Genomic DNA, 24,933 nt, shown 5'->3' with positions numbered 1-24,933 from the left:
CGACAAATGACCAATGACGTCAGCGTTTTGAAAGGCTTTGCAGTAGCTGTCCAGTGTAATACGATAAGGCTCCGTTTTTAGGCGAATGATGTCATGATCAGCGGTTTTAAAGTCCTCCTTTTTCGCCTTTCACACTGACTACTAATGCGTTTTCAATGTTTCCATTCTGGACAGCGCCACACGTAATACGTGTAGGCTAATAATAGGTTAACCTACTGCTGGTTTTCACTGTCACGCAACGAAAAAATAAATTGGAAATCACTCAAATATTATAAAAGATAAATAAATAATCAAGTCTCAGGTCTGTGCGGTGTACTGTCGCCGAGTTGTTCGCTGGGCTACAAGCGTCCTTATATTTCCTGTAGTTTTTAAGCCCCCTATATTTCCCTATATAGTTTAGAAAAGCCCTTTAATCCCTCTAATTAAAAGGACGTCAGTCAGCTACACTTTGAAATCCGTGAAATCTGCCATTTTCATTGCCCTCAAAATTATGAAAACTTGTATGATGAAGTGAAATCTTATTTGCATTGTTCTCCACTTTTACTCCCACCACAAAAACAAGCACTCCAAATTCACGAAACCATCTTTATTATTTACTACACATTTGATGATTTCGACATTGCTGATCCTAGCAGTATGCAGGACGCGTGTCATATATCAACCTAGTAAATGGCCCAGCTCACAACGAGTCTCGGTAGCTCAGTTGGTTAGAGCACCCAAGCGGTATCTGGGAGGCCATGGGTTCGATTCCCGTCGGGGACTCGGATTTTTTCTTTGTCCCACGCTCGTGTCATGTTGAATAATTTCTTCGCTATATTAAGTGTAACTGCTATAAGGCTATTAAGATCAATAAAAATTATCTTTGCTCCATGCATATTGAAAATACTTTTTTAGTATTTTTTAGTATTAATATTGTCCTTTATTTCTTAAAAATTTCCCCTTTATTAGCCCTGTATTTTTGAAAAAAGAGACCCTATTTTTAGCCCTATAATTTGGCAGGAGGCCACTTGAAGCCCTATATTTGCCGAAACCTTCCGCGCAAATTTATTAAGCTCGGTATGGAGACGCCATATTTGTGTCCTTCCGAGGGACACAAATATGGCCGCCGTGATGTCAGAGAAACCATCTGGAACTCAGGTTTGTTATAAAAGCGACTACCTTTAGCTCATGAGCTAGTATACTTTCACATAAAAAATACTTATAATTGACATGTTTAATCTGCTGAAAGTGGAAAGGAAAAGCCTTCTTTTCAAAGCAGGCTTAGTGAATTTTGATTTCAGAATTTATGACGTAACATGAAAACCAAGAACATTCCGTTAATTAAATTTAAGAATTCCCAATACAAGAATATTGCACAAATTAATAATAGCACAAAAACCTAGTCTGCGAGCAAGCCTGTTTTTCGGCCATGCGTGAACGCTAAAACAAGTCGGCGATTGAAAAGAGCGGGCGGGAAGGCTTGCTGCCGCCGCCTTGTGTCGTTCGTCCACTTGTTCTCGCTCGTGCGTGTGACTCAAAGGTGAGCCCGCTCTTAGGCTACCAAACCCCATACACGAGAGCATAAAAGCTAGGGTGGATTGTCGGGAGCTAGCTTTCACCAACTTTTCGCCTGATTGCAGGTTACCTTATTAGTAGAGAAAATTGCTGTTTCCCTTGGGTTATGTTTGAGAAGCTGCATTTTTAACTAATCAAAAACGATATGTACGTACAGACGATGTAGAGTTCATCTGAAGAAACGAAACACAAGTAGGCACCTGAGAAATTTTAACTCATGTCTACTACATATTTTGAAGATTAAAAACCCCTTGTAAAATCGAAACGAATGGTGAAACCGGCAGCTTTCATGAGCTATTTTAAAAATACCAGTCTACAAAACTTAAATGCAACGACTTTCATGAGCATTTTGAAAACCCCAATTTTACAAAACAGTAAACGCAACGACTTGTGAAGTTCAGGGCATATCGAAATATAATTTGCGACACCATATGTGACGTCATGAGCCTTGTATACCAGATATGGACATTGTTCAGATGAAGACAAAACAAGTGAAATTAAGCTCACCTACGATACTCCAATTTGCAAAATATAGTCGTGAAAATGGGGGGTCGGGGGTCCCATAGTCATCTAGCGATTTTAAATGGAAGGGCGGTAAAACTAGTGTCCCGCACTCCCGAAGTCGAAGTATAATTAAAAGTAGGGCGGTTAAAGTACTGCTCCCGCAGTCCCGCACTCCCGAAGTCGATGAATAATTAAAGGAAGGGCAGTTAAACTACTGCTCCCGCAGCCTCGTCCCCAGTCGTCCCCGGCGAATTTGGATGTGACGTCACCCGTCAAGTTCGCCTAGGACGCCTGGCAATAAACGGCAAATCCAATATGGCGGAGGCTGTCCAACGATTGAACTTCGGTCAACTTCTTGAAGAACTTAAAAACGCGTCAGAATTTGGCTGGGATTCCTTCATCCATGTCTGCCAGCAAACTCGTGAAGTAATTGGAGATTTTTTATTTAAGGTAGAAACATTAAATGTCGATTTTTATGCGCAACAAATTGTACCATCTAAAGAGCTTGAAGAATATGTTCCACTAACTGTAACTGGCGATGGGAGCTGTCTCTATCGATCGATTTCTCTGTTGGTGAACGGAGATAGAATAGTGGCCGTTCGTGGAAAGTCGTATGATGAGTATTTTTGCTTCTCGCTGACACAACAACAACAGCGGTGATAAGATAAAAGGCTCAAAGCTGATAATCCATCAGTACTTTCAACTGTGCTTTCGTGTGTGCTTTCTTTGTTCCTTTGCCTTCGCTTTTTTCGAATATTTTTCGCAGTTTTCTCCAAGGTAAGTGAAGTTGTAACTATTTATTCGAAGTATCAGTAGCAAAATATATGACTAAAGCTACTTATCAGAAAATTAGAAAGCTGTGTAGTGGTTTGTTTTCTGGGAAACAAACGCTGCAATTCGCCTAGGTGACGATACCGAGTTGTGATGTGTCAACTCAGCTGCTTAACAGATTCAACTTCTCTCTTGTGAACTTCAGACTTGTGAGACTCTATAACATATCAAATTCCCTTCGGCCACTAAGCATTGACAAGATTATGATTGTAAGGAAACAAAAAACTGTTCCTAATGGACTGGTATCAAAATGTTTAGAATGGCTACATTTCAGTTTAAAAGTCGTATGTTACTGTTAGTTAATGTTATATTTATATTGTTACTATTGTTACTATACAAACATTATCCAGAGTATCTTCTAGATATACAATGTATTCTATTTGGATTCATTAAAGACCTTTAGCCACTTAGCTTGGCACAATCAATCAAAAGGCTTTATTCTTCTCTTATGCTTTAGAAAGATGGGTTGGTACAAGCAGATCAGGTTTCATCAGCTGGCAATGTCATACATTTTCTATGGACAGACCTCAAATATCAAGAGAATATGAAAACATAATATAACACTTTCCACTGCCTCCAGCTTTCCCTGCCTCCTTCCCAAATCACCCCACCCTACCAAATGCACTCCCCTAAATTCCAATTACTACTAGTTTTAGTATATATTGCAAGAATTGAATACATGTAAATACTTTTGTATACTGTACTGTGTTTATGTGTGTGTGTGTCAGTCAAGCTCAGTTTAATATCTCTGCAAGTAGGAGTTAAAAAGGTGGTAGTTTAAGGAATGGGATAAATAGTCAATGTACCCATGTGAGGAAAAATACAAATATTTTTGGGCTATCAAGAATGCAGAATGGGGCTCACAAATTAAAAAGAAGCTGGTCCAAAAGCCCCAGTAACCAGCTTTTCTGGAGCGGTTCAAACAATATTTAAACATTATATATTTTGATATTTTAATTTATTTGTAAATAAACATATAAACACAGTATAATCTTTTTTCTAATGAACAACTCAAATTCAGTTGACTACCATTCAATACAAATCTGTTTTGTAGGCCATCATAAAGGTGACCCACTCTTCAGTTAAACAGCATGTACACTAGTTTGTTACAGTCTACATCATTGTTTTGATCGCACTGTTAACCGTTACAAATCTGTTTTGTAGGCCACCATAAAGGTGACCCACTCTTCAGTTAAACAGTATGTACACTAGTTTGTTACAGTCTACATCATTGTTTTGATCGCACTGTTAACCGTTACAATTTAAATTTTACACTGTAGAGCACGCGCGCGTGCTCAGTTGTCATATCAGAGCTTGAAAAGCATCACTAATTGCTCGCGCTAAAATTAGTGTATGAAATTCTAAATTAAACCTTAAAATTAAACTTTAAAATAAATTTTCGCCTGTGCCTACACGTAGAAATAAGCTCGTTCCGCTTATTAAGAGTTGCCATATGTGGCCAACAAATTAGAAACAATTTCTCAGTAGTACACAGGTCACAACGTTTTAAAGTGTTTGTGTACGGTTTGGCCTTAGAGAGAACTTTCCAGGTAACATTAAAATCCTTGTCCTCCTCTTTGAGCTTCCATATGTATTTGCTTAGCTCAGTTAGTATATATATTGTGTTTATGTGTTTCTTTGCAAGTAAATGTCAGAGAGAATAGCAGAAGAATCATACTTTGTTAAACAAGCTGTGTCTACAATGATGCAGTATGTACCTTGTCTAAAGGGGAAAGCAGTGCACACGAAAATTGGCAGCAAAATATATAAACTTCAGCTGAAATGCTAACTCTGCAACTGAGGGAAATTGAAATAAATTTCCACACCTTTTGGGCTGACAAGAACTGTTGGCTGTTTAGTGGTGCTACACAATGGAAATGTTATCAATTCACACTCGGAATCTGCAATAAGCATGACCAAATGTAATTTTTATTTAATAAGCTCATTGAATTGACGAAAATGATTGAAGCATACTTGTTATATATTACCTGAACATGGCCCAGGATGAATGCCGGTTACCTCGCCACCAAGTAATCTCGCCACCAACCAACTCGCCACCAAGCGAAGTCACCTCGGCTCATGGATTAAAGAACGAGGAATACACCAGTTTTGGTGGCGAGTTGGTTGGTGGCGAGATTCCCTGGTGGCGAGGTGACCGGATACCCCCCAGGATTTGGATTAACATCTCCCGCTAATGAAATGAGCCAGAGTATACAAGAAAAAGACAGGCTACAACAAGATCAAATAAAGTTTTGGTTTACGAGAGTTAGATTTTTTTTTCTCTAAAAAGCGAAATAAAAATTTACAGGTAATCAATGACAAGCTTACATGCATCGGGGGATCAGCCCTCTTCTCTCAAGTAAGCTGAATTGTTTCTTTGTTTTCGCACATAAATTTGTAAATAACAAAGGTCGAAAATCCCGACCCTAGGTCTATAAACATTGAGATCGACGCCTTTTAGGTTTAAATAAAACTACCACAGTTACTAGTACCTGGCGAACGTAATTTGCTTACCACAAAGAACTTTTAGATACATGTAGACCCATGTATCACTACGAGTAGTGAACGAAAACAATATAAATAACAGAATAATTTTCTTAACTCTAATACGACCAATACCATTCTGCAAGGCAGGAAAAAACGGCATTACAGTTCGTCTCCGCCATCTAAAATAGTCCACAAATGTTCAAAAGGGATGTAGTTTTCTCATGAACCAGAAATATTTTCTTTTCCTCGCAGAAAAACCTACATTTTCGTCGAACTATATCTGGGACTTTTTCTCGCTAAACTGGGACTTTTTTGCCATTTTGTGCCAGGCCTCGCGCTATCGCGCTCGGTTCCAGTCCTCCTCCGCTCGCTCGCATAGCGCGGTATGGCCTGGGGACGAGGCTGCTGCTCCCGCAGTCCCGCAGTCAATGAATAATAAAAGAAGGACTAGGTAAACTACTGCGTGAAATCAGCGAGTTAAACAATTGAGAGGTATGATCATTAATGAATGTAAAACCCGGGCCGGGTAACAACTGCACTGAATAGAAAGGTAGAATTGATAAGTGAATAGAGTTTGAAAGAACGGGGTGAGATATTTCATTGAAAACTGAGAATAATAATAATACTTGGCTTCACACTAAAACTCACACTAGAGCTAAAAGTATAGTCTAAGTGCACTTGGAACCTACTTTGAGTGTGAAGGGGTAAAACATACTTACCTGAACTTTTCTTGGTGACCATGGAAACTTTCGTAGTTCAAAGAAGCCGAAGTACGCCGCCAAGTATGGTCTACACCACACTTGAGAAGGCACTTGACCAATAGGAAATGGAAGCCAACTGAAAGCGGCGTGCAGCGTTGTCACGATTTTGAAGATGATTGACATCTTTCACCTCAAGTAATATACCTTGTTACAAGTGTGAAGCCAAGTTTTGTAAAATGCGAGTTGAAATTTTCAAGTGCGCTTGAATCAAGTGCTTACTTGAAACTAACTTAGCTTCTAGTGTGAAGCCAAGTAAATACTTGGCTTCACACTAGAGCTAAAAGTATAGTCTAAGTGCACTTGGAACCTACTTTGAGTGTGAAGGGGTAAAACATACTTACTTGAACTTTTCTTGGTGACCATGGAAACTTTCGTAGTTCAAAGAAGCCGAAGTACGCCGCCAAGTATGGTCTACACCACACTTGAGAAGGCACTTGACCAATAGGAAATGGAAGCCAAACGAAAGCGGCGTGCAGCGTTGTCACGATTTTGAAGATGATTGACATCTTTCACCTCAAGTAATATACCTTGTTACAAGTGTGAAGCCAAGTTTTGTAAAATGCGAGTTGAAATTTTCAAGTGCGCTTGAATCAAGTGCTTACTTGAAACTAACTTAGCTTCTAGTGTGAAGCCAAGTATGATGAAACGGCGGCATTCAAAGTAACAGCCTTGAATTAGCATATGGCAAGGTATGTTTTGAAAGAGGTGGGATTTTTCATTGAAAAGAGACCAGTAACAATAATAATAACTAATCGAAGACGGGAACATGCTTACTAGTATTGAAATGAACACTGAAAAACCGAATGCAAACTTTTCGCGAAGGCAACAGGTGCTCCTATAAGACGAAGTTCGTTTGGAAATCTGGGAGCAGCATTAATGAGAAAGGGGCAAGTTGCTATTGGTTCAAAACGACCACGTCAAACTGGCACGGTTACACAAACCCCAGTGGAAGTCCTTAAAACAGACCAGGGAACCCAGTGCGGAATGGCTAAAGGCAGTTACGGCCGAGAAGGAGAACATAGAAAATGGCGGTACGATGACCTCATTGTTAGACTTCACGATAAAGACACTCTCATTGAATGGCTGATGGAGGAAGGCCTGTTAGCCAAGTCACAAATATGCTCCGTATGCGAAGGTGAAATGCAGCTGGTAAAATGTGAGGACCGATCTGTTGGTGTGAAATCATGTGTCTCTGACTTCTTGACTAGATAATGGGAGTGTAGAAGGCGGATTGATGGCAAGAGACACAAGGTGGAGATGTCAATAAGGAGTCAAAGCTGGTTCGCGGAAAGCAGAATGACGCTGGAAGAAATCTTGAAATTTACGTATTGCTGGTGCCAAGACTTAGATCAGGCCCAAATCCGACACGAACTGGGACTATCAACAAACACTGGCGTGGACTGGGACAATTTTTGTCGTGAGGTGTGCGAGGTCACGTTATTTGAAAACAGCGTGAAAATAGGAGGGCAGGGCAAGGTCGTGCAAATTGACGAAAGTAAATTCGGAAAGCGAAAGTGCCATCATGTTGAAGGGCAGTGGGTGTTCGGTGGAATCGAGAGTGACAGCAGAAAATGTTTTCTTCAGGTGTTTCTTGTAGCCGTGGAGAAACGAGATGAAGCAACTTTACTACCTATCATTCAAAAGTGGATTGAGCCTGGGACAATAATAATTTCAGACTGCTGGAAAGCGTACTGCAATTTGGAAAAGTATGGCTACACTCATAGAACTGTTAACCACTCAAAGGAATTTGTGAACGAAAATGGCGACAGCACAAACAAAATGGAAGGACATTGGCGACAAGCTAAGTGTAAACTTCCTTCCTTTTGGCGTCAGAAAACACCACTTTTCTTCTTAATTAGCGGAGTTCATGTGGCGCTACATGAATAGGGACCAGGACTTATTTGAAATTTTTTTACAAGATGTGAAAAAACTTTACAATTTAATATGAAGATAATACAAACTTTAATATGAACTTTTCAGTACTTGAAACAATCAGTGTAATTTCCTTGGGAAGAGAAACAGTGTATTATGTAGCTTATTGTTTGAAATTTTGTATTTGTGAGGTATGGCTAAACTAAGTTTGGTTATCTGTCTTAAACTGAGAGCGAGAAATAAGGATGTTTTGTTTTAGGTTCAATGACAGTTTACTAAACCGAATCATGTAATAAGTTGTAATTGTAATTAATTTAAATGCGTTCCGTAACATTGAACAAATATACACATGCAGAACGAGGGAGAAACATTCATTGTACTTATTATTCGTGCAAAACGCTTTAAGAACGACAAATATCACTTATCCTTGCCGCGACACTCTTAAGAACGCTGCAACACGCTTTAAGATCGAGAAATACACATGTATTTCACTTATCCTTGCCGCGACGGTATTAAGAAAGAGGACAAAACATTATAGTTCGTGACGTTTGCATACTGTTGTTATCACAGGTAACCAAAGCGTACTATGAGAGTTTGTATGGATGTACTAAGAAGGCTTGTATGGATTTGAAATAAAGTTGAGAAAAATATCCCTTTTTACCGGCGAAAAGTTATAATGAAACTTTAAACCTTACCTGGTGTCACGTTTTTGTATTTCTAGTGCTTTAGAAAGTCATACGCGCGATTTTCGTCTTAACCGTCTGTTGCGTACTAAAAGAAAGTCTTTCTTTTAGTACGCAACAGACGGTTAAGACGAAAATCGCGCGTATGACTTTCTAAAGCACTAGAAATACAAAAACGTGACACCAGGTAAGGTTTAAAGTTTCATTATAACTTTTCACCGGTAAAAAGATATATTTTGTCTCATCTTTATTTCAAATCCATACAAGCCTTCTTAGTACATCCATACAAACTCTCATAGTACGCTTTGGTTACCTGTGTTGTTATGTAAATTATCTTGACTGCGGGACTGTGGGACTGCAGGAGCAGCTTTTTGGACTTTTCATTTGGTGACTTCGGGACTGCGGGAGCAGCATTTGAAGATGTGAAAAAGTGGGCCGGGTATTCTGCAATCTAGCCCACCTTGTTAACACCCAGTAATTCCTTATAGTATCGTGTATTATATTTCACGATAGACTTTCTCAGTCCTTTTAATTTCTTTTTTTGTGGTGGTTGGGCCTTTCGCTCGGTCATTTTTGACTCTCACCCATTTATACGAGGTCGACTTGGAGCAAGTCTAATTTCACGATTGCTTGCTAAATTCACGATTCCGACGATTGTTTATTACTATACACTGGGAATTGGTTTATATTTATTTTACAGAAAGAAAGTTATTACTCAGTTCAAAAACAAGACAAAAATGAAAGGTCACCAGACTCGTTTACAAGAAAATTGCGATTTACCTCAATATCAGAATCCCGCACTGCTGACACACTTTGCAGGCTATATAGTTACGTTTATTGTCCTTTTAAACAAAGCAATAAGCACTGGTACATTACGTAGCACATAGCAAACGATATGGTTCACATTTGGTGACTTCCAATACTATAACCGATACTAAAATGAAAATTATTCTATAACAAAGACAAATAAACTCTACCTCTGGAATGTAATGCAAGGTTAAAAACCTTTCACTACTGCTACATTACAGTAGAACCCCTTTTAATACTGACAACTCATTTATTTAAAAAAAAAAGTTTTTTTTTTTAATACTGCAAAAATCTATATTAAAAACCCTAAAATCTTTAGCAATAATAAATATTACCTCTAATACTGTAAATCTAAAATAAATCTACCTAAGGCAAAAAGTGCAATATATATTCTCGCAAATCTAAGTTTTTTCCTTCAACCATTTAAATACAAACAATAATTTATTCATTGATAAGCAGACAGGCCTACATGTGTGCATAAGCCGAGTACAACTTAAACTTTATTTTTGTTTTTATATTATATTGTTAACAGATGTACATTGTTATCACCTTAGCAGATTATTTAACTTGCCCTTATTTTTCATAAAATAAGGGCAATAATAATTTTGTGTGGTTGAAGATGGGTAAGTGTGTAACAAAGTGCTCAGTTAATATTTCAGCTCCATTGTTTATGAGAGAACAAAAGACAGCAAACAAATGAAGCAAGCAGGTCTCAAGATGGAAAAGTTCATTCTCATAAGCTGGTTTTCAGGATTCTCATGTGGTCACCCTGAGGTCAGAGTTTGGGTGCTTTAGCAAAGCACACAGCTCAAAACAGAAACAAGAGTTTTGTCCATTAACTGAAATTTACTTCATATGTTCAATAAATTTTGAACGTCAACCAAAAGAATAAGTAATCAATACAATGTACTCTGTATCTAGTTCTTTCTTTTTCTTAGATTTATATTATTCACCCCTCCCTATCGAACACACTCCCCTAATTTCCAATTATTACAAGTATAATATAAACAACTGTGTCTAAATAAAGTTTTATCACATCCTATCTGAATCTAGCCATTATTGTTATGTAGTTTCAGAGTTTTGGATGTTAACAGCATGTTACTAATGAACTCTAAACCTTTATTAATAAACAAGGTCATCAGCTTTAAAGTCATCATTTACTGTGGCTTTCACTAACAGGCTAACTCTAAAGTTCAAATCCTAACTAACAATTGCATTTTTTTGTTGACATTTTTCATGATTAAGACGACAAAAACTAGCCTTGAAAAAAAAAGAAACAAATAAAATGGATCAAAATCTACAAGTTACCAGTAATCACAACCCACGAACAGTGACCTTTTGAATCTGTCAAAGCTAACTTCTGTCTCCTAAGAGGTTCGCTAAAATGATTGACAGCAGCAGTTGCAACCTTTGATTGAAACAAGTTCGCATGTTTTTTTTCTTATTACACTTAAAAGCTTTATTTATTGGAAACACTCAAAAGTTACATCACACTATGCTAACTTGCACATTACACTTCATCACTAACCTATAACTATTAACAAGACATTTTCAATTCCTATTATGTATAGAGGATAATACATGGTTGAGCAGAGATATGAAATTTATCTTTAAGTGTTCAAATTGATATCTCCAAGTGAGCACAGCGAACAAGTGAGATTTCGGTTTTTGGACACGAGAAGATAAACTTCATATCTCCAAGCAACCATGTATTATATAAACCTACTAATTATGATGTTTTTGACGATTTTCCAAAGATTTCCCACCATTTCCGAAGATTTCCAAACATTTTCAAATTGTTGTCTGAAGGTCGATCAAATGTTTCCGAACATTTTCCGAACTTGTCCAAAAAATTTCTGAAGACTTTCAAAGATAACTGAGGATTGTAGAGGAAGATCCAAAGATGTTTCGACTTATTATATATAGTAGATAAACTTTTGCTCATTAGGCATTGAAAACATGGCAAACTCTGAGAGCTGACAAAAATGGACAAAAATGATATCACACATGTGTGAATATCATTTTTATCTACACGTGTGATACCATTTTTATCGATTTGCTACCACTCGCTATACCACTGCAGTTTATATAATAATGTTCAATAACACGCCAAACTCTAAAGTAAAAGGAATACTGTTAAGTTCTAAAAGTAATGACCCCCTCCCTTGAAAGAAGTGACCTCAAGTGTAATTAGACTGTTGCAATAGGACTGAGTCTAAATCCAAGAGTAAAGAGGAGCATTACTTTCCAAACTTTACAGTATGGACTTACAAGGCATGACTGCTTCTGCATTAATCAGTTAGCTTTTCTGCAATTTTAAAACAACAAAATGCATGACAGCAAAATTTCCCATTATCATCAACTTGTGTTACAAATTTGTTTATATGTGGGCTATTTTGTTGTTATAGGAAAACAGTTACTTCTTGGTTTTCTGTTGGAATGCTGGGGAAAGTTTCACTTAAAACCAGGGCTGCAAATAACAGTCCGTCATCGTACATTAGCCGACAAAAATCTGCTCGTGTTGAACAAAATCCCAAGTGTGAAATCATTTTACGCCAACAATGAATAAAATTCAACCTTTTGTTTTTGGTGTCTTATCCATAGTATGTTCTTTCAAATGAAAAAATATTTGCAGCCCTGTAAAACTAATACCATTTTGGCATACAAAAAAACCCCAAATGTATCAATTTCTTGTGAAATATTCGCCACTACTGGGAGAAATCAGTAATTATGATCTAGTAAAAGAAAATGATTGCAATGATAAACAGCAAAAAGTTACCAATGACAGAGGCAACTATTGCACTGGCTCCAGTAGTAGGTGGCTCACTTCTATAATGAGCTACCTCGGGTTTTTCTCTTGGCTGCTTCAGAAAATCAATGACTTGAAATCCTTTTTGTGTATGCTTTTTCCAATGTGTGACATTGTCGGTTACGTCAAAAGAGTCATGAAATGCCCACACAATCCATCTTTTACCAGGCTGCAAAAAATGAATGGCACTGCTTAACATAGATCACCATCAAAGGCCCTTTATGTTCCCCGTACCATCATGTTTTAAAATTGAACTTCCTGAAATTACCGGGTAAATGACTCCAGTCCCATTCAATCCTACAAGGGTCTAAGCAGGCATGTATAGAAGTCAGAATAGATCAACTTAGAAGCAAACAATGACATGATCCTCATCATGAGCCCACCAATTTAAGCAATTGGGTAAAAAAAAGCCTGAAATAATTCAGGGCTTCAAACCCATGACCTCTGCGATACTGTTGTGATGCTCTACCAACTGCGCTATGAAGTCACACATTGGCAGGTCATTTTTGTGGATTCTATCTTTCCCATGGTGGAATAGATGACAGAATAAATGGAAATAATTTAGTGTGGCGAAAAAAAAAAAAAAACAAGCAATGGCATTATCCTCACTGTGAGCACACAAATTTAAGCAATTAAGGGATAGATCATACTGTCTAGGACAGATCATATTTACATATTAATAACAGGTAAGAAGTGTCTACTTTACAACATACATATACTTCCCAGAGCTGTGCTCTAGCAGAGCTCAGGTGCCACAGGCGACTTACTTTTGTCTTTGGGCAACTTGCATTACTTTGCTATCACAAAAGTTTTTAAGAGCTGGGCACCCAAGATTTCTTACATAAAAGCCTACAATGTTGGGCACCCTGCAACTATTCTAAGAGCACAGCTTTGCTTCCTCAACTAAAATCCTCATGTTTGTAATGCTTCAAAATATTCAACCAACCCTCCAAGTTAACTTTTTTCATTAGTGGCCATTAGGCCACTTACTATTCAGGTTAAGTCGCCAATGAAAAAATTTTAGACAACAAAATATATAATAATTATCTGTAAATTGATACACTAAGAGATATGAATGAAATGAATGTTAACCACACAGTTTTTTCAGGAAAAATCTTAACGGAAGAAACAAAAAAGATACAAAAATGAAAAGATCAGTATACAAAATCCAGAAAAGCCGTGGGTTCGAAATTCACGAAATGGCAGAGTAACAACAGAAAGAAAACAACAGTAGTAAGATTCTGAAACCAGTATTGCAATCGGTTTTGGGCATTTATAAAATAAAACAGTTTTAAAGCTGATCTGTTTTTGCAGCCTAAATTTCCGGTGACTACTGTTCACCTTCATCAGAGTTAGATTAAAGTTCATTGGTGCTAATTACGCTACCAATTCGTGTGCTTTCAATTCATTTTATCTCATGTGTCACACACTGAATGTATTCATTTCATGACAAAGGGAGCAAAAGCAAAAACCACACTACAAAACTAGCTAGACTTCCCACACTTTGTTAAAGGCTATTACAAGTTTTCAAACATCAAACTTGAGAGTGGTACTAAAAGAAAACAATTTGATCTTTGAGAATCCTAGACACCCTCACGAGGGCCATGTCATCAAATCATTTGCAATGTAAACATGTTGTGGCAACAATCACAGCAAATGAACTTCATTGGTTAAAATGGTAAATATTGCTTCGCTATGCAAATTATATTACATAATTGTACCTACCCCAATGACATTGTCATTTTTAGTATCACCAGTATCTTTTTTGCGATGGAATTCCATGGTTGTAACACCACCATTTTCAGTTATCTTTGTAACTTCCCAGTCTTGCTGTTTATCTGCCTCTGGACGCTTGTGCCCATTAGTCCAATAATCCTTTGAACAAAATTATCATGGATTTAAGTCAAAGATGCAAGTTTAGGAAACCATATCAAGTTAACACTACAACTTCCCTTCTAGCCCAGGCCTTAAAGGAACTGTGTCACAGATTTAAGCCACATTAAGGCACAGAAAATGGCCACCAAATTTGGTGAAACAATAAAATAACTACTTAAAACAGAGAAAGAACATTTCAACAACAAAGCTAATACAAAAGGAGGTACGAATGCCAAACAAAAGTGAAGAAGATTGAAATGGATTGCAATATGGGTTTATAAAATACTGTTTGGCTAAACAGTTTTCAAAGTTAATCTTGTCTGCTTGTCATGTTACGTGTACAATGACACCCAAGAGACATATTTAGTTGCAATAAAGCAATGGTTTTGTGCAAATCAAAAATGCAAATCGTAATTATCAAGGCATTTACACTGACAACAGAAGCAACTTGGTTGTGTCTTATTCTGTGGAAATAATTTCATATTTGCCAGAAGAGCTTCTAGCACGGATCGATCGCGGAGACGAACGAGCAAAATAAAATCCAGTTTTGACTAAATACTTCTGGATGTATTTAAATCCTGGTTAAAGATCTGTGTATGGTAGCTTTTTTACATTAATTTGCCCTTGTTGTTTACGTGTCTAAGTTAAGTGACCACATGCATTTTTTGGAAGAAATGGCTTCGAAACAGTGTATTTGTGCTTATCTCTGTTCTTTTCGACTAGGGTTTTGGTTTGCTAGAATTTGGCATTTGTTTGATTTGAGCATGTGCCTTGAGCATGTGATAATTTAGAGATCAATTCAGAGAAGTATATACCTCAAGATTTTTGTCAAAAGGTAATAACTTCATCTACGATTATATTTATAGGAACATGTTTTATCTGTAGTTATTTTTTCATTAATAAAAAAGTGTTCTGCAGAAGAAATCATTTTAATTTTCATTGGATGAGTAAAAAAGGTGAAGGCAAGCTCCCTTTTAGTTTATTTAACTTTATTTGGAGAGAAAGACACAGACTATTTCAATAAGGAGAAATATCAACCCATTGACACTGAAACGCCCGTAACCGCCCGTGCGTGACAACCCCAAATTTCCCTGAAACGCCCGTAACCGCCCGTAAAAGCACATTGAGAACAAATGCCCTTTCCCTCCCTCCCTGGGGACTTTTTGGTTCTCCTATTGTTCTCCAGATAATTAGGACAAATAAACCAATCAGAATCTGTTTTCTGCGCATATTTTAAAGGAACTCTTGGGGTCCTGGAAAGAAGGTTTTTCGTCTTATTCCGTGCGTTAAAAATGTACAAGAAAATCATGGCGCCGGGCAGCACGTATTTACAAACTTCTGAACACCAAAAATACTATCTTTGAGACTTAATAACTATTCAAAGTGGCTATGAGCCACTAAACTCGGAAAATTTATTATGAAACAAGAATCGAAAACAACAAACTGACAAATAGAGATTTTTTGAAACAAATGATGTTAAACTTTCCACAATTTTTTTAAAGGTTAGGCAAAATAATAATATCATTAGAAAAATTACGTTTTGGTCTATTTCAAGAAAACTGACATTAATACAATATTTCGGCTGGTAGTTAAGCATGCATGTACTGTATTTATTCGGCTATAAGCCGAGACCCTAGACTTATTTTTGGAACCAGTTAGACTCTGACAAAAGAAAAAACCCAAATCACTCGATTTTTCCTTCAAACTATAAAACAATCCACGCGGAGCGAATCAACATATTCATTAAATCACAACTATGTAATTGAAAAACAACAAATCATTAATAAAAGATGAATTTATAAATAGAACTGTACACAAGCGTGACAAAACATTCACCTGAGTTCAGAATCCCATCTCAAACAATCACGCGGTTATCGATCATCATGCCAAAAGCTACTGGTTTTCAAACAACTAAACGTTCAAATTGAACGTTGTTGCCGAGGTAGAAACCGTTGAGAACTGCAATCGCCAGAGAATACGGGATGATTGCTGATCATTCAGTGAATCTTCAGTTCGTCGCAATTCGCCAAGTTACTTGCGAACAGATCAAGCAGATCAAGCCGGTGAACTTTAAAATTAAATGTCACCAAAACGAAACATGTGCTGTTACCAGTATTTGTCGAGTATCCTCAATCCATTAAAACTCTTCTGAAGTGGTTTCTTTTCGCAGAAAAGTCGTGGTATTTTAAGTTTTCGCTTTTGAACAAAAATATTACATGCAGCCGATTTCTGTCAGATCGTGTTACAATGTTTACCAAGCGCGTGGGAACAACTGCTTCTGATTGGCCAGTTTCTGGTGTCACGACAACAAGTCAAATAGATCGATTCCTTCTTGACCCTTCTCTTGAAAAGTCACGTAAGCAGTGATTCTGCAAATTAACTAAACTTAAAGAAAGGAACAGAAGGAAAGGAACAGAAACAGACTCAGGCAGAAATAATTATTGTAGAAGAGATTGCGAGGAAATTGTTTAAGACATGCGGGATTTCGAATGCCCTCGTCAGTTCAAAAGACGATCACGTACGCCGACAAAACAAATAATATTCCATAGAGAGCCGATAGAGGACGAGTTCCAGCCTAAATAGCGAAGAAAAGACGAATAAAACCTTCATTCCTAACGTTGCGTCATTAAACCAAATGGCTTTTTAGGAGCCGCCACTAAAATAAAAGGTAATGACCAAAAATAAATACAAACGCTTGTCAATTTTTGTTTGTTGATGACCGCTCAGCTGATAGATGAATATTTCATTCAATTTGAACTCTTTTCTAGTACCATCTAATTTTTTTCGGAAATACTCGGCGGTAAATTGAACCCCCAATTTTGTTGAGTTTTAACCAGGTTTCAGTAAGATTTGGTGAAAATATATAGTCTTTGTGTACTTCATATATGCGCATGCGTTCAGCACAAAATTCCGTGTGCTTGGGTCTACGCCTGGAAGAATGCATACCACAAGGAGAACATTGGGTTTTCAGAAACAAATATATAGCCTTTGTGTACTTCAAATAAAGTAACACAGATAAAGCTCGCATTTTAGGTAACCCCCTACCCGCTTCACAAGATTAATTGATTAATTCAATTTGATATTAATTAATTAATTCAATTAAAATGTTTACAGGAATCGAGTGAAGGAGGGAAGGAGTGAAATCGGCCCACTCACCAAAACTCGGAATTTTCCGAGTTAAAAAGGAAAGAAGAAACACTATGAATATTTAAGTGGCCCTAAAACGGAAACCATGGCGGTAGATCCATTAAGTGTACAACTGACTCCAAAAGCCGTCTGCTAAAATTAAAACTTCGCCTTTGACATGAACATGTGGATAATTAATCTTGCCGTGCAGTACAGCACGGCTCAAAATATTTTGACGCTTGTGAACACATTTCTTGGCTTCATCCTAACTGAATACAAATATTCTAAACAAAGTTTCTTTCAAGTTTTTGTCATTTATCAATTTTGAGTGCGGAATTTTAGGCTTTTGAAGGCGAACAGATTTGTTGCGCACGTGTTGTTATCTGACACCTATATTTTGGGAGACTTGCTTCTTCATTGTTTAGCTCCGCTTTGTTTTAAATTATGTCTATCGCTTTAAAAAATTACAACAGTGCTTCAGAATATACAAAGGAGTATTATTAAAATTAAAATTAAAGGAACGCGTAGAAAGCAGTGCTAGTGTTAAGTTAGTGGTCGGATTTCTGTAATTTTGTAAGCGTTGTTTATGCTTTTTTGCGCTGCCATGATTTGAAGATAATTTTATCATCTCGAATTACCGCTTTACTGCACCGAGAAAAAAGCTCAGTGTTATTGAATAATCAGGGATCCATATACACAGTCGTCCGGTCGTCCGAGACGACTAAAAAATCGTACGGACGACCAAAACATTACGAAAACTCGTCCGCTGGACGACTTAAGTTTGACTTAATGAAAAAAAACATTTATTAAATTTTCTTATGAGTTACTTGCGTTCTGACCACTTGTCGTTCATTTGTAAATTTTAGAAAACAGAGAATAATTTGCAACTTTCTGTCGCGATAAAATCATAATTTTGGCCGCCATCTTGGATGATGCGGTATTTTCCATGAATGAAATCATTGCAGGCTCAATTTTCAAGCTGTCAACTGCTGATATTTTGTACTGCAGCTGCATCTGTGAAAACACGAGGCGATCGCATCAGCTGATGTTGTGATCAAAATGCGCTGTTTATCTTGGTGTGGCACCGCCAGCAAAGAAAAAATTAATGTTATTGTTTCAGAAAAGCAAACCAATAGAACAAGAAGAGCGAAAGCGTTCTTTTCTTCGGCTTTCATTTGTGCCTGCATCGTTCACTTCCGCCAGCTCCACATCACAAGGCCGCTTGGGGACACGATGTTTAGTGAAATTTTATAGGTCAGCAGCCAAAGTAGACATTAGTAGAAAGTGTCATTAACAAATACTTGAGCATCAAACTTTATTATAACTGACACTTTGTCTCATAGATTTCATGACAATTGTATACAGTGTTACATGTAATAACCATAATAAAGTCAACTTTTCATTAACTTGTTGTACGGTCACCATTCTTCACTTTTGAGCGGGCAAGTAAAATTTTGCCAGGGCAAGTATGTCGTCTTAAATACTTGCCCGGCTAACGACTTAAAGAAAAAAAATTGAATATGGATCCCTGATAATGACAGTTTCAGTTGGACAGATTAAAAACCTATCTTTTGCCCAACTATTTTACGATTTTTCGTAAGAATTTGTACAAAGTCTACGTGTTTTTGCGAGCTCCATAATTACATGCGGAGGTGAATAAAATTTTATCGCTGTCTTGTAATTTCGTTACGGATCAATTTATCAATGCTGGGAATCTCTTTTAGCCATAAATTGATATTTCAACATGTCTAGTTTAAATAAAAGCTTACTTCAGAAACTAATGGTTTGTTTGAATTTACTGCGCATATGGTTTATTATTTTCAAATCGTGCGTTTGCGTTGAATGCCGTAAAATAGCCAGGTATTCAGGTGTGGGTGCGCGGGTAAAACTTCAGGAGTCAATGGGTTAATGTGTTACTTGAACTCTGCCAAACTGCAGCAGTTCTGAGTTTATGCCTCCTTCACATAAAATGGACAGTAGGCGTTAAATGGGAAGTTACAACTGAATATAAAGTTCTTCTTTTATTCTTCACTCGCGCATAAATTGAGCAAATTCAACATACACTAGGACCTCCAAATTAAAATAAACCCCAAACCCACAGGTCTGTCCTTAAACATTACGCTATTCTCACCCTTCCGCAATCTGGAAACGAAACACTATTTCTTTTTGAAATAGCTGCTTGTTAGACTTCGTTCAGGTCACGTGACAGAGACTTTCCGAGAAGAACTTGAAACGAGAAGCGTTTTGAGTCGAAGGGTGCGACATGTTAAAGCTGAAATTGAGTAAAATTGTTGTGATACCGAGAATCCTGCGTTCAGTCTGGTAAACGTTTACTTCACCAAACCGAATCCATTCGTAATACACATATGAAAATGTTTTTTTGAGCATTCTTAACTAAGAAAAATTTGACCAAAACATGTACATGGAAACTCAACAATGAATGCCGTGACATGAAAACAGGGATAATGTAACCTAAACTGTACAGCTATAAACCCGTAACAAAATCTAATCTGCAGGACTAGACAACGAAATCCAATATTTAATACAACACTATTCTAAAGGCACGTACACTGTACTAAAAACTCATTGGCCCGAACAAGCATAACAGGTTTAACAGACAAAACTCAAACTCACCTCATGGTATGCCGTCCCATTATCAGTAACCCCTCCAACAATGACATCGTAGTATTGCATAGATTTTCTATTCCATTGTAAGTCTATATCACTGGGCCACAACAAGCTCGATATTCCAAATCCCACCCAGCCAGTCGCTTTGACTTCAACTTTAAAATAAAATATTTCTTCTGTTTCATTATCGAACTTCCAACGAGCTGTATAATTACCTCCTGCAAAGGATGTAAAGTTTGAATACTCGATGGCATAAGAACATGGCAAAAAAAGCCACAAACTACAAACTAATGGCAGAATCATTTCTACTCTTCCGCTTTTCAACAGCCTTGCTTGAACTCGCTTGAACCAGGGTGGAATGTTGAGAATAATACCTATTCCACGTGACGTAAAAAAGCCAATCAGATAACTGTCCCTCTTGGCCGGCAGAGCCTGGGGCACGATTCACCCAATCAAACGTTGTTTATAAGTTGAAAAGTATTTCTGCATTGAAAATATTTTGCTTTTGCCTGTTTCAACCATTAAACTGTCATATTACGCAAAACACGTTTGGATAAAATTACGGCAAGAAATAGTGTCGCTACTAGTTTGGCAAGTGCAATGGCGGGACAAAATAACTTTTTACATCTGGCTCTTTCTACTGTTATTAAACGTCGAATGGGGAATGCTTCTATCCGAAGCTCTATCAACCGTACCCTGGGTGTAGTTCTGGTTACTGACAGCACGAACAGGCATTAAGATCATCACTGAAACGGCTCTAGAGACCGTTTATCAAATCCTCCATTAGCAGACTGAAGGGTAACATTAAGCAACCAGCGGGAGTCGTGTTTGGCCTGTCACATTTTATATCACTACCGGATGAGGTAGAGTCCACGACCAAGGGCTGTCTACGTCTTCTAAAAGCAGAAGCTACCGTTAGAAAAGTCTGCTGATAGTGCACTAGCAATACTAAAAACATTATGTTATTTTGTTGAGACAGAAACACAAGATTTAGCAAAAACCCGAAAACCGTGAAAATAATCATTTGCTGACGATCCATGCATATTTGCGCAATTTGCGCACGAGCTGCTCTGTTGTGTCGTGTGACGAGCTCTTATTAGTCTTATTAGATGGTAAAATTGGAAAAAAAAATTTTCGCTCTAGTGCGACCCGGGCCTTAGTAAGAGTTAATTGTTGGCTTCAGAACGACACTGCTGTGAAGAGGAATAAAAAAAATACATCAGGTTAGTTAAAGCTATTTAATATAATGTACTAGTGGTAACCACAGGTTAGAAAGTGCGTGCCTCGATGCAGTTAAGAGAAGGTACTGGGAGGGAAGTGTTTTTTGTTAGTTTGGAAAATTACTTCAAGTCGAAGTTTTTGGGAAGTTTTCCAGAAGTTGGCATAACTGTGGTAATTGAGATTTCTTTTATAAACTGCGGTTGTTTATTGGGAGTCTGTCCACCGAGAATAACAGTATCTCTATGTGTGCGAAATTATGATGATTTTTTACGTGTTTGATATTACCAATCATATGTTGACAAGTTTGCCATGTTTCAATGGTGAATAAGCCAAAGTTTATCGATATTTAATTTTTCAGACAGTGTCGATAAATCACTGGACAAAAGAAAATTATTCCGAGTAAGGTCGAGTAACGCGTCACGCTTAAGTCACGAATGTTTTTTAACGTTTCCTATTGCCGCAAACCAATCAGAGTTGTTTTTTTGATTGACAGTACACACATATACGGTGGGGGTTTTGGCACAAATCGAGACAATTCGCTCGGCTCGCCCGGGCTCGCCTCGCTCCTTGTCTCGATTAGTGTCCAAAACCCCCACCGTATATGTGTGTACAAAAATCGCGAGCGGCACCCAAAATCTCTGCGGCTTGTGCGCTCAAAAATATCAAGCTTAATTGCTGTGCCAGAAATAATTCCTATTGAACAAATGCTCTTATTGAGTAAACGAAGATGGGAAGAGGGAGAACTGGAGAAATTAACTTGAATGTAAAGAAAAACTTGAAAAGATCTCGTGGAAAAACGTTTACAACCTACAAAAAAACTAAAGAAAATGAAAAACAAATAACAATCTTTTTAACAGACGAGCTGATTGAAAAATTAAAAAAATTAGACAGCAGTGTTGTCGCAAACGTTTTAACAAGCTAAACAAAACTTGCACGCTCCGGTGAGTGCATAAATTATTGAGTAACACAGGAAGTCATTGTTTACCCTGTGTCAATTGCGTGGGAAACCCCCTTGACGTAATCTAATTGGTTTTTTTTTCATCTTGAATATTTTTAGCCGGAAAACAACTCAAACTCTTTGTATGTGTGTTTTGAGAGCTATGATTTATTCAACAACAATATTTAATTTGACTAACATGTAAATATACCGTGAAATATTGAGCTAAGAACTTTCTAGCACATAAAAGAACAATATAAGATCACGGTAATTTTATTCACCAGGCGTCATTACTATTTTTAGTTAATAGGTTATTTCCCGATGTAATGACGTCTTTTGTGACCAATCACAGTTAAAATTATAACTTTATATTATTCACATAAGCTTTTTTGTATTACACAAACAAGTACGCGATGTATAAAGACGTTTATCAAACCTTCATTGAAAAAAGAAGCAAATACGCAGCTTACGGACATGAATCATTTGGAAACGACAAACTAGGATCTGATTATAATATTTTACATCAGCTATTCGTGCCTTCGCTTCGCGAAACCTAAGCAATTACGGACAACAATCAGATGCTTGGTCGTGAAGTTTTGTCGCAAGGTTAAGTATATCGGATGCTTGTAGACGTTTTTCAAACATTTTTCGATCAAAATTAAGAAGATTTAACTCAGTTTATCGACATGAATCATTTGTAGATGTCAAACGATAGCCTAATACAACTATAGCGTTTGCCAAACTTGACAAAAACTTGTCAAGTCATCAAAGGACAGACGCCGCGCGGCCATGAGGTGTCCGCCGTTGTCAAGGAACAATGTACCTTGGATACCGTGGCCATAGATGTCCGCCGTTGTCAACGAACAATTTACCTTGGATGCCGTGGCCATAGATGTCCGCCGTTGTCAAGGAACAATTTACCTTGGATACCGTGGCCATGAATGTCCGCCGTTGTCAACGAACAATTTACCTTGGATACCGCGGCCATAGATGTCCGCCGTTGTCAACGAACATTTAACTTAGCAACTGAATAAAATTATTTTACTTAACACACTTGTAATGTTTATTGATTGCTTATTATATCATTAAAAAGCTGTTGATTTGCATAAGTCTGACGCTGTGGGACATTCACCCACACACAAAAAAAATTTGCATGCATTGTTCAGACAAGCCCTTGACTGTGGGGATTAAATCAAGTGTTTATTCTTTTTCACTTTAAGCACGCTTTAACCTTTTATTTTGCCTCGTTTAGGCAAACAACAACCTCTCTTGTGATGTCTCGAACATTTTTTTGCAACTCGAACGACAATGCTTCCATCACAAAGTAAACGACAAGATGAGCGCAGACAATCATTCTTTTATAAAATGAAAAAATGTTTTATTGGACTGAAATTTTATTTCGAAATGTCGGTGGCGCTTTCGAGAAGTTCTTTTTCCAATCTTTTGCGTTCTTCTCTCTTGATTTCTTCCCGAATTTTTCCGATGTCTGGCTGGAGTGAATTTGTTTGTTTTTGTGCAAAGTTTGAGCGTAAAGTATCTTTAAGTTGGCGATATTTCTGCATTTCTCGTGTGATCAGTTGAAACTCTTTGTCAGAAACAAGATTATCATTCAGAGCTTGTGAGACAGAGCTGTTTATCGAGTCATGTTTTGCAACAGCCAGAGCGAGGATTCTTGAGTGCTTATTAACTTTACGTTCAAGCTTTTTGTTGATAACTGACAGGCCAGTGGAAGCTGCGCCAGATATACCTGCTACTGCTGCAACAGGCACGCCGATAACAATTCCAACACCAGTAAGTGAAGTCGCAACAGCTCCAGAAGACAGAGCTGCCGTCACGGCGCCAAGACAGACCACGGAATAGTGAATAACTTTCCGGACTTTTTTATATTTTTTTAACACAAGCCTGTAATGCTCAGCCTCAGCGGATATTTCTTTTTCAATTTTACTTATTTCAGTCAGCCGAAAATTCTCGGCATTTGTTGGGAGGCTTGGATAAAGTTGTGTTTCTTCGCGATCACCATAAGCAGGGGCACTCGGGAGAACATTAGCAGATGACATGGTCGTATACAATAAAAAAATATTAATTTAATTCTAATTCAAAATGCAGCGGAGCTCCAACAAAGTCAAACTTACTGCCAGTTTTGTCTTTGACGGTCAATGTGACACTGTTCACACTCTGAACAGCGTTGGTTCGACGTGAATTATTGATAAAATTTTGAGGGTAATGAACCAAATCATAAGGTTTCCCGGTTATTGGTACACAAGCGAGAATGTCACTTGGCTTTCCATTATACAAGTTATTTTCTTTGGAAAGTAAATCGCAGTGAATGTAATAAAAGTCTGGCTTAGTAAAATCTTCAATTCTTGCGTTAGCAGCATCAACAATTGTGTTCTTAAAAAGTTTAGAAAGATTTTTATCAAAAGAAAAGCTTTCAATATTTTTTGTTTTTGTTATTGAAAAGCCTCTTTTTAAATCATCCCTTTTTACTGTTAGCTTTTGTTGATCTTTGAACTTATTAGTCAGGTAAGTTGTAATTTCATCAAAATTGTAGTTGCCTGGAAAAAAATCAGCAACATTGTTGCTCACATTGTTTTGTTTAATGCTTATGGAGCCAATTTCTTCCAGATTACGCCAGCTGTTTTGTAACGAGCATGACAGCAGGCTGATAAACCTTGGTTTTTCAATTGGCTGGTCAAAGTAAACAGCTTCCCCGTTGGAACTCGCGTCGATTGTGAGCACAACCATCTTTATAATTATCTTTTGAAAAATAAATCTTTAATATAAAATGGCTCCGCCTATTCCGAGAGCTGATGACATTTCTCAATCAACTTTTCTTGA

At 37.5% G+C, this 24,933-nt stretch overlaps 2 protein-coding genes and 1 long non-coding RNA gene across 3 annotated transcripts; 2 read left to right on the top strand and 1 right to left on the bottom strand.

Annotated features, from left to right (window-relative positions):
- The first annotated feature begins 7,433 nt into the window (after positions 1-7,433).
- Positions 7,434-8,323, top strand: LOC144658865 (uncharacterized). The gene has a single exon (XM_078519346.1). The coding sequence runs from the start codon at positions 7,434-7,436 to the stop codon at positions 8,022-8,024; it is 591 nt and encodes a 196-aa protein (XP_078375472.1). The 3' UTR covers positions 8,025-8,323.
- A 1,181-nt stretch (positions 8,324-9,504) lies between these two features.
- LOC144658864 (DBH-like monooxygenase protein 1 homolog) lies at positions 9,505-20,296 on the bottom strand. Its single transcript, XM_078519345.1, has 3 exons — positions 19,944-20,296; positions 14,034-14,183; positions 9,505-12,477 (listed from the first exon to the last, which is right to left on the bottom strand). Exons 1-3 carry the CDS (start codon positions 20,238-20,240, stop codon positions 12,235-12,237), a joined length of 690 nt encoding a protein of 229 aa, XP_078375471.1. The 5' UTR covers positions 20,241-20,296; the 3' UTR covers positions 9,505-12,234.
- A 1,361-nt stretch (positions 20,297-21,657) lies between these two features.
- Positions 21,658-23,148, top strand: LOC144656759 (uncharacterized). Its single transcript, XR_013571382.1, has 2 exons — positions 21,658-22,701; positions 22,797-23,148. It is a non-coding gene; the product is annotated as an uncharacterized LOC144656759 (long non-coding RNA).
- The last annotated feature ends 1,785 nt before the right edge of the window (positions 23,149-24,933 follow it).

This window comes from Oculina patagonica, chromosome 6 (genome assembly GCF_052425735.1).
Source record: "Oculina patagonica isolate OP01 chromosome 6, crgOcupat, whole genome shotgun sequence".
In the NCBI taxonomy this organism is placed as follows: Eukaryota; Metazoa; Cnidaria; class Anthozoa; order Scleractinia; family Oculinidae; genus Oculina; species Oculina patagonica.
The sequence above is the reverse complement of the archived record's forward strand: the minus strand, read 5'-3'. Positions and strand labels throughout refer to the sequence as shown.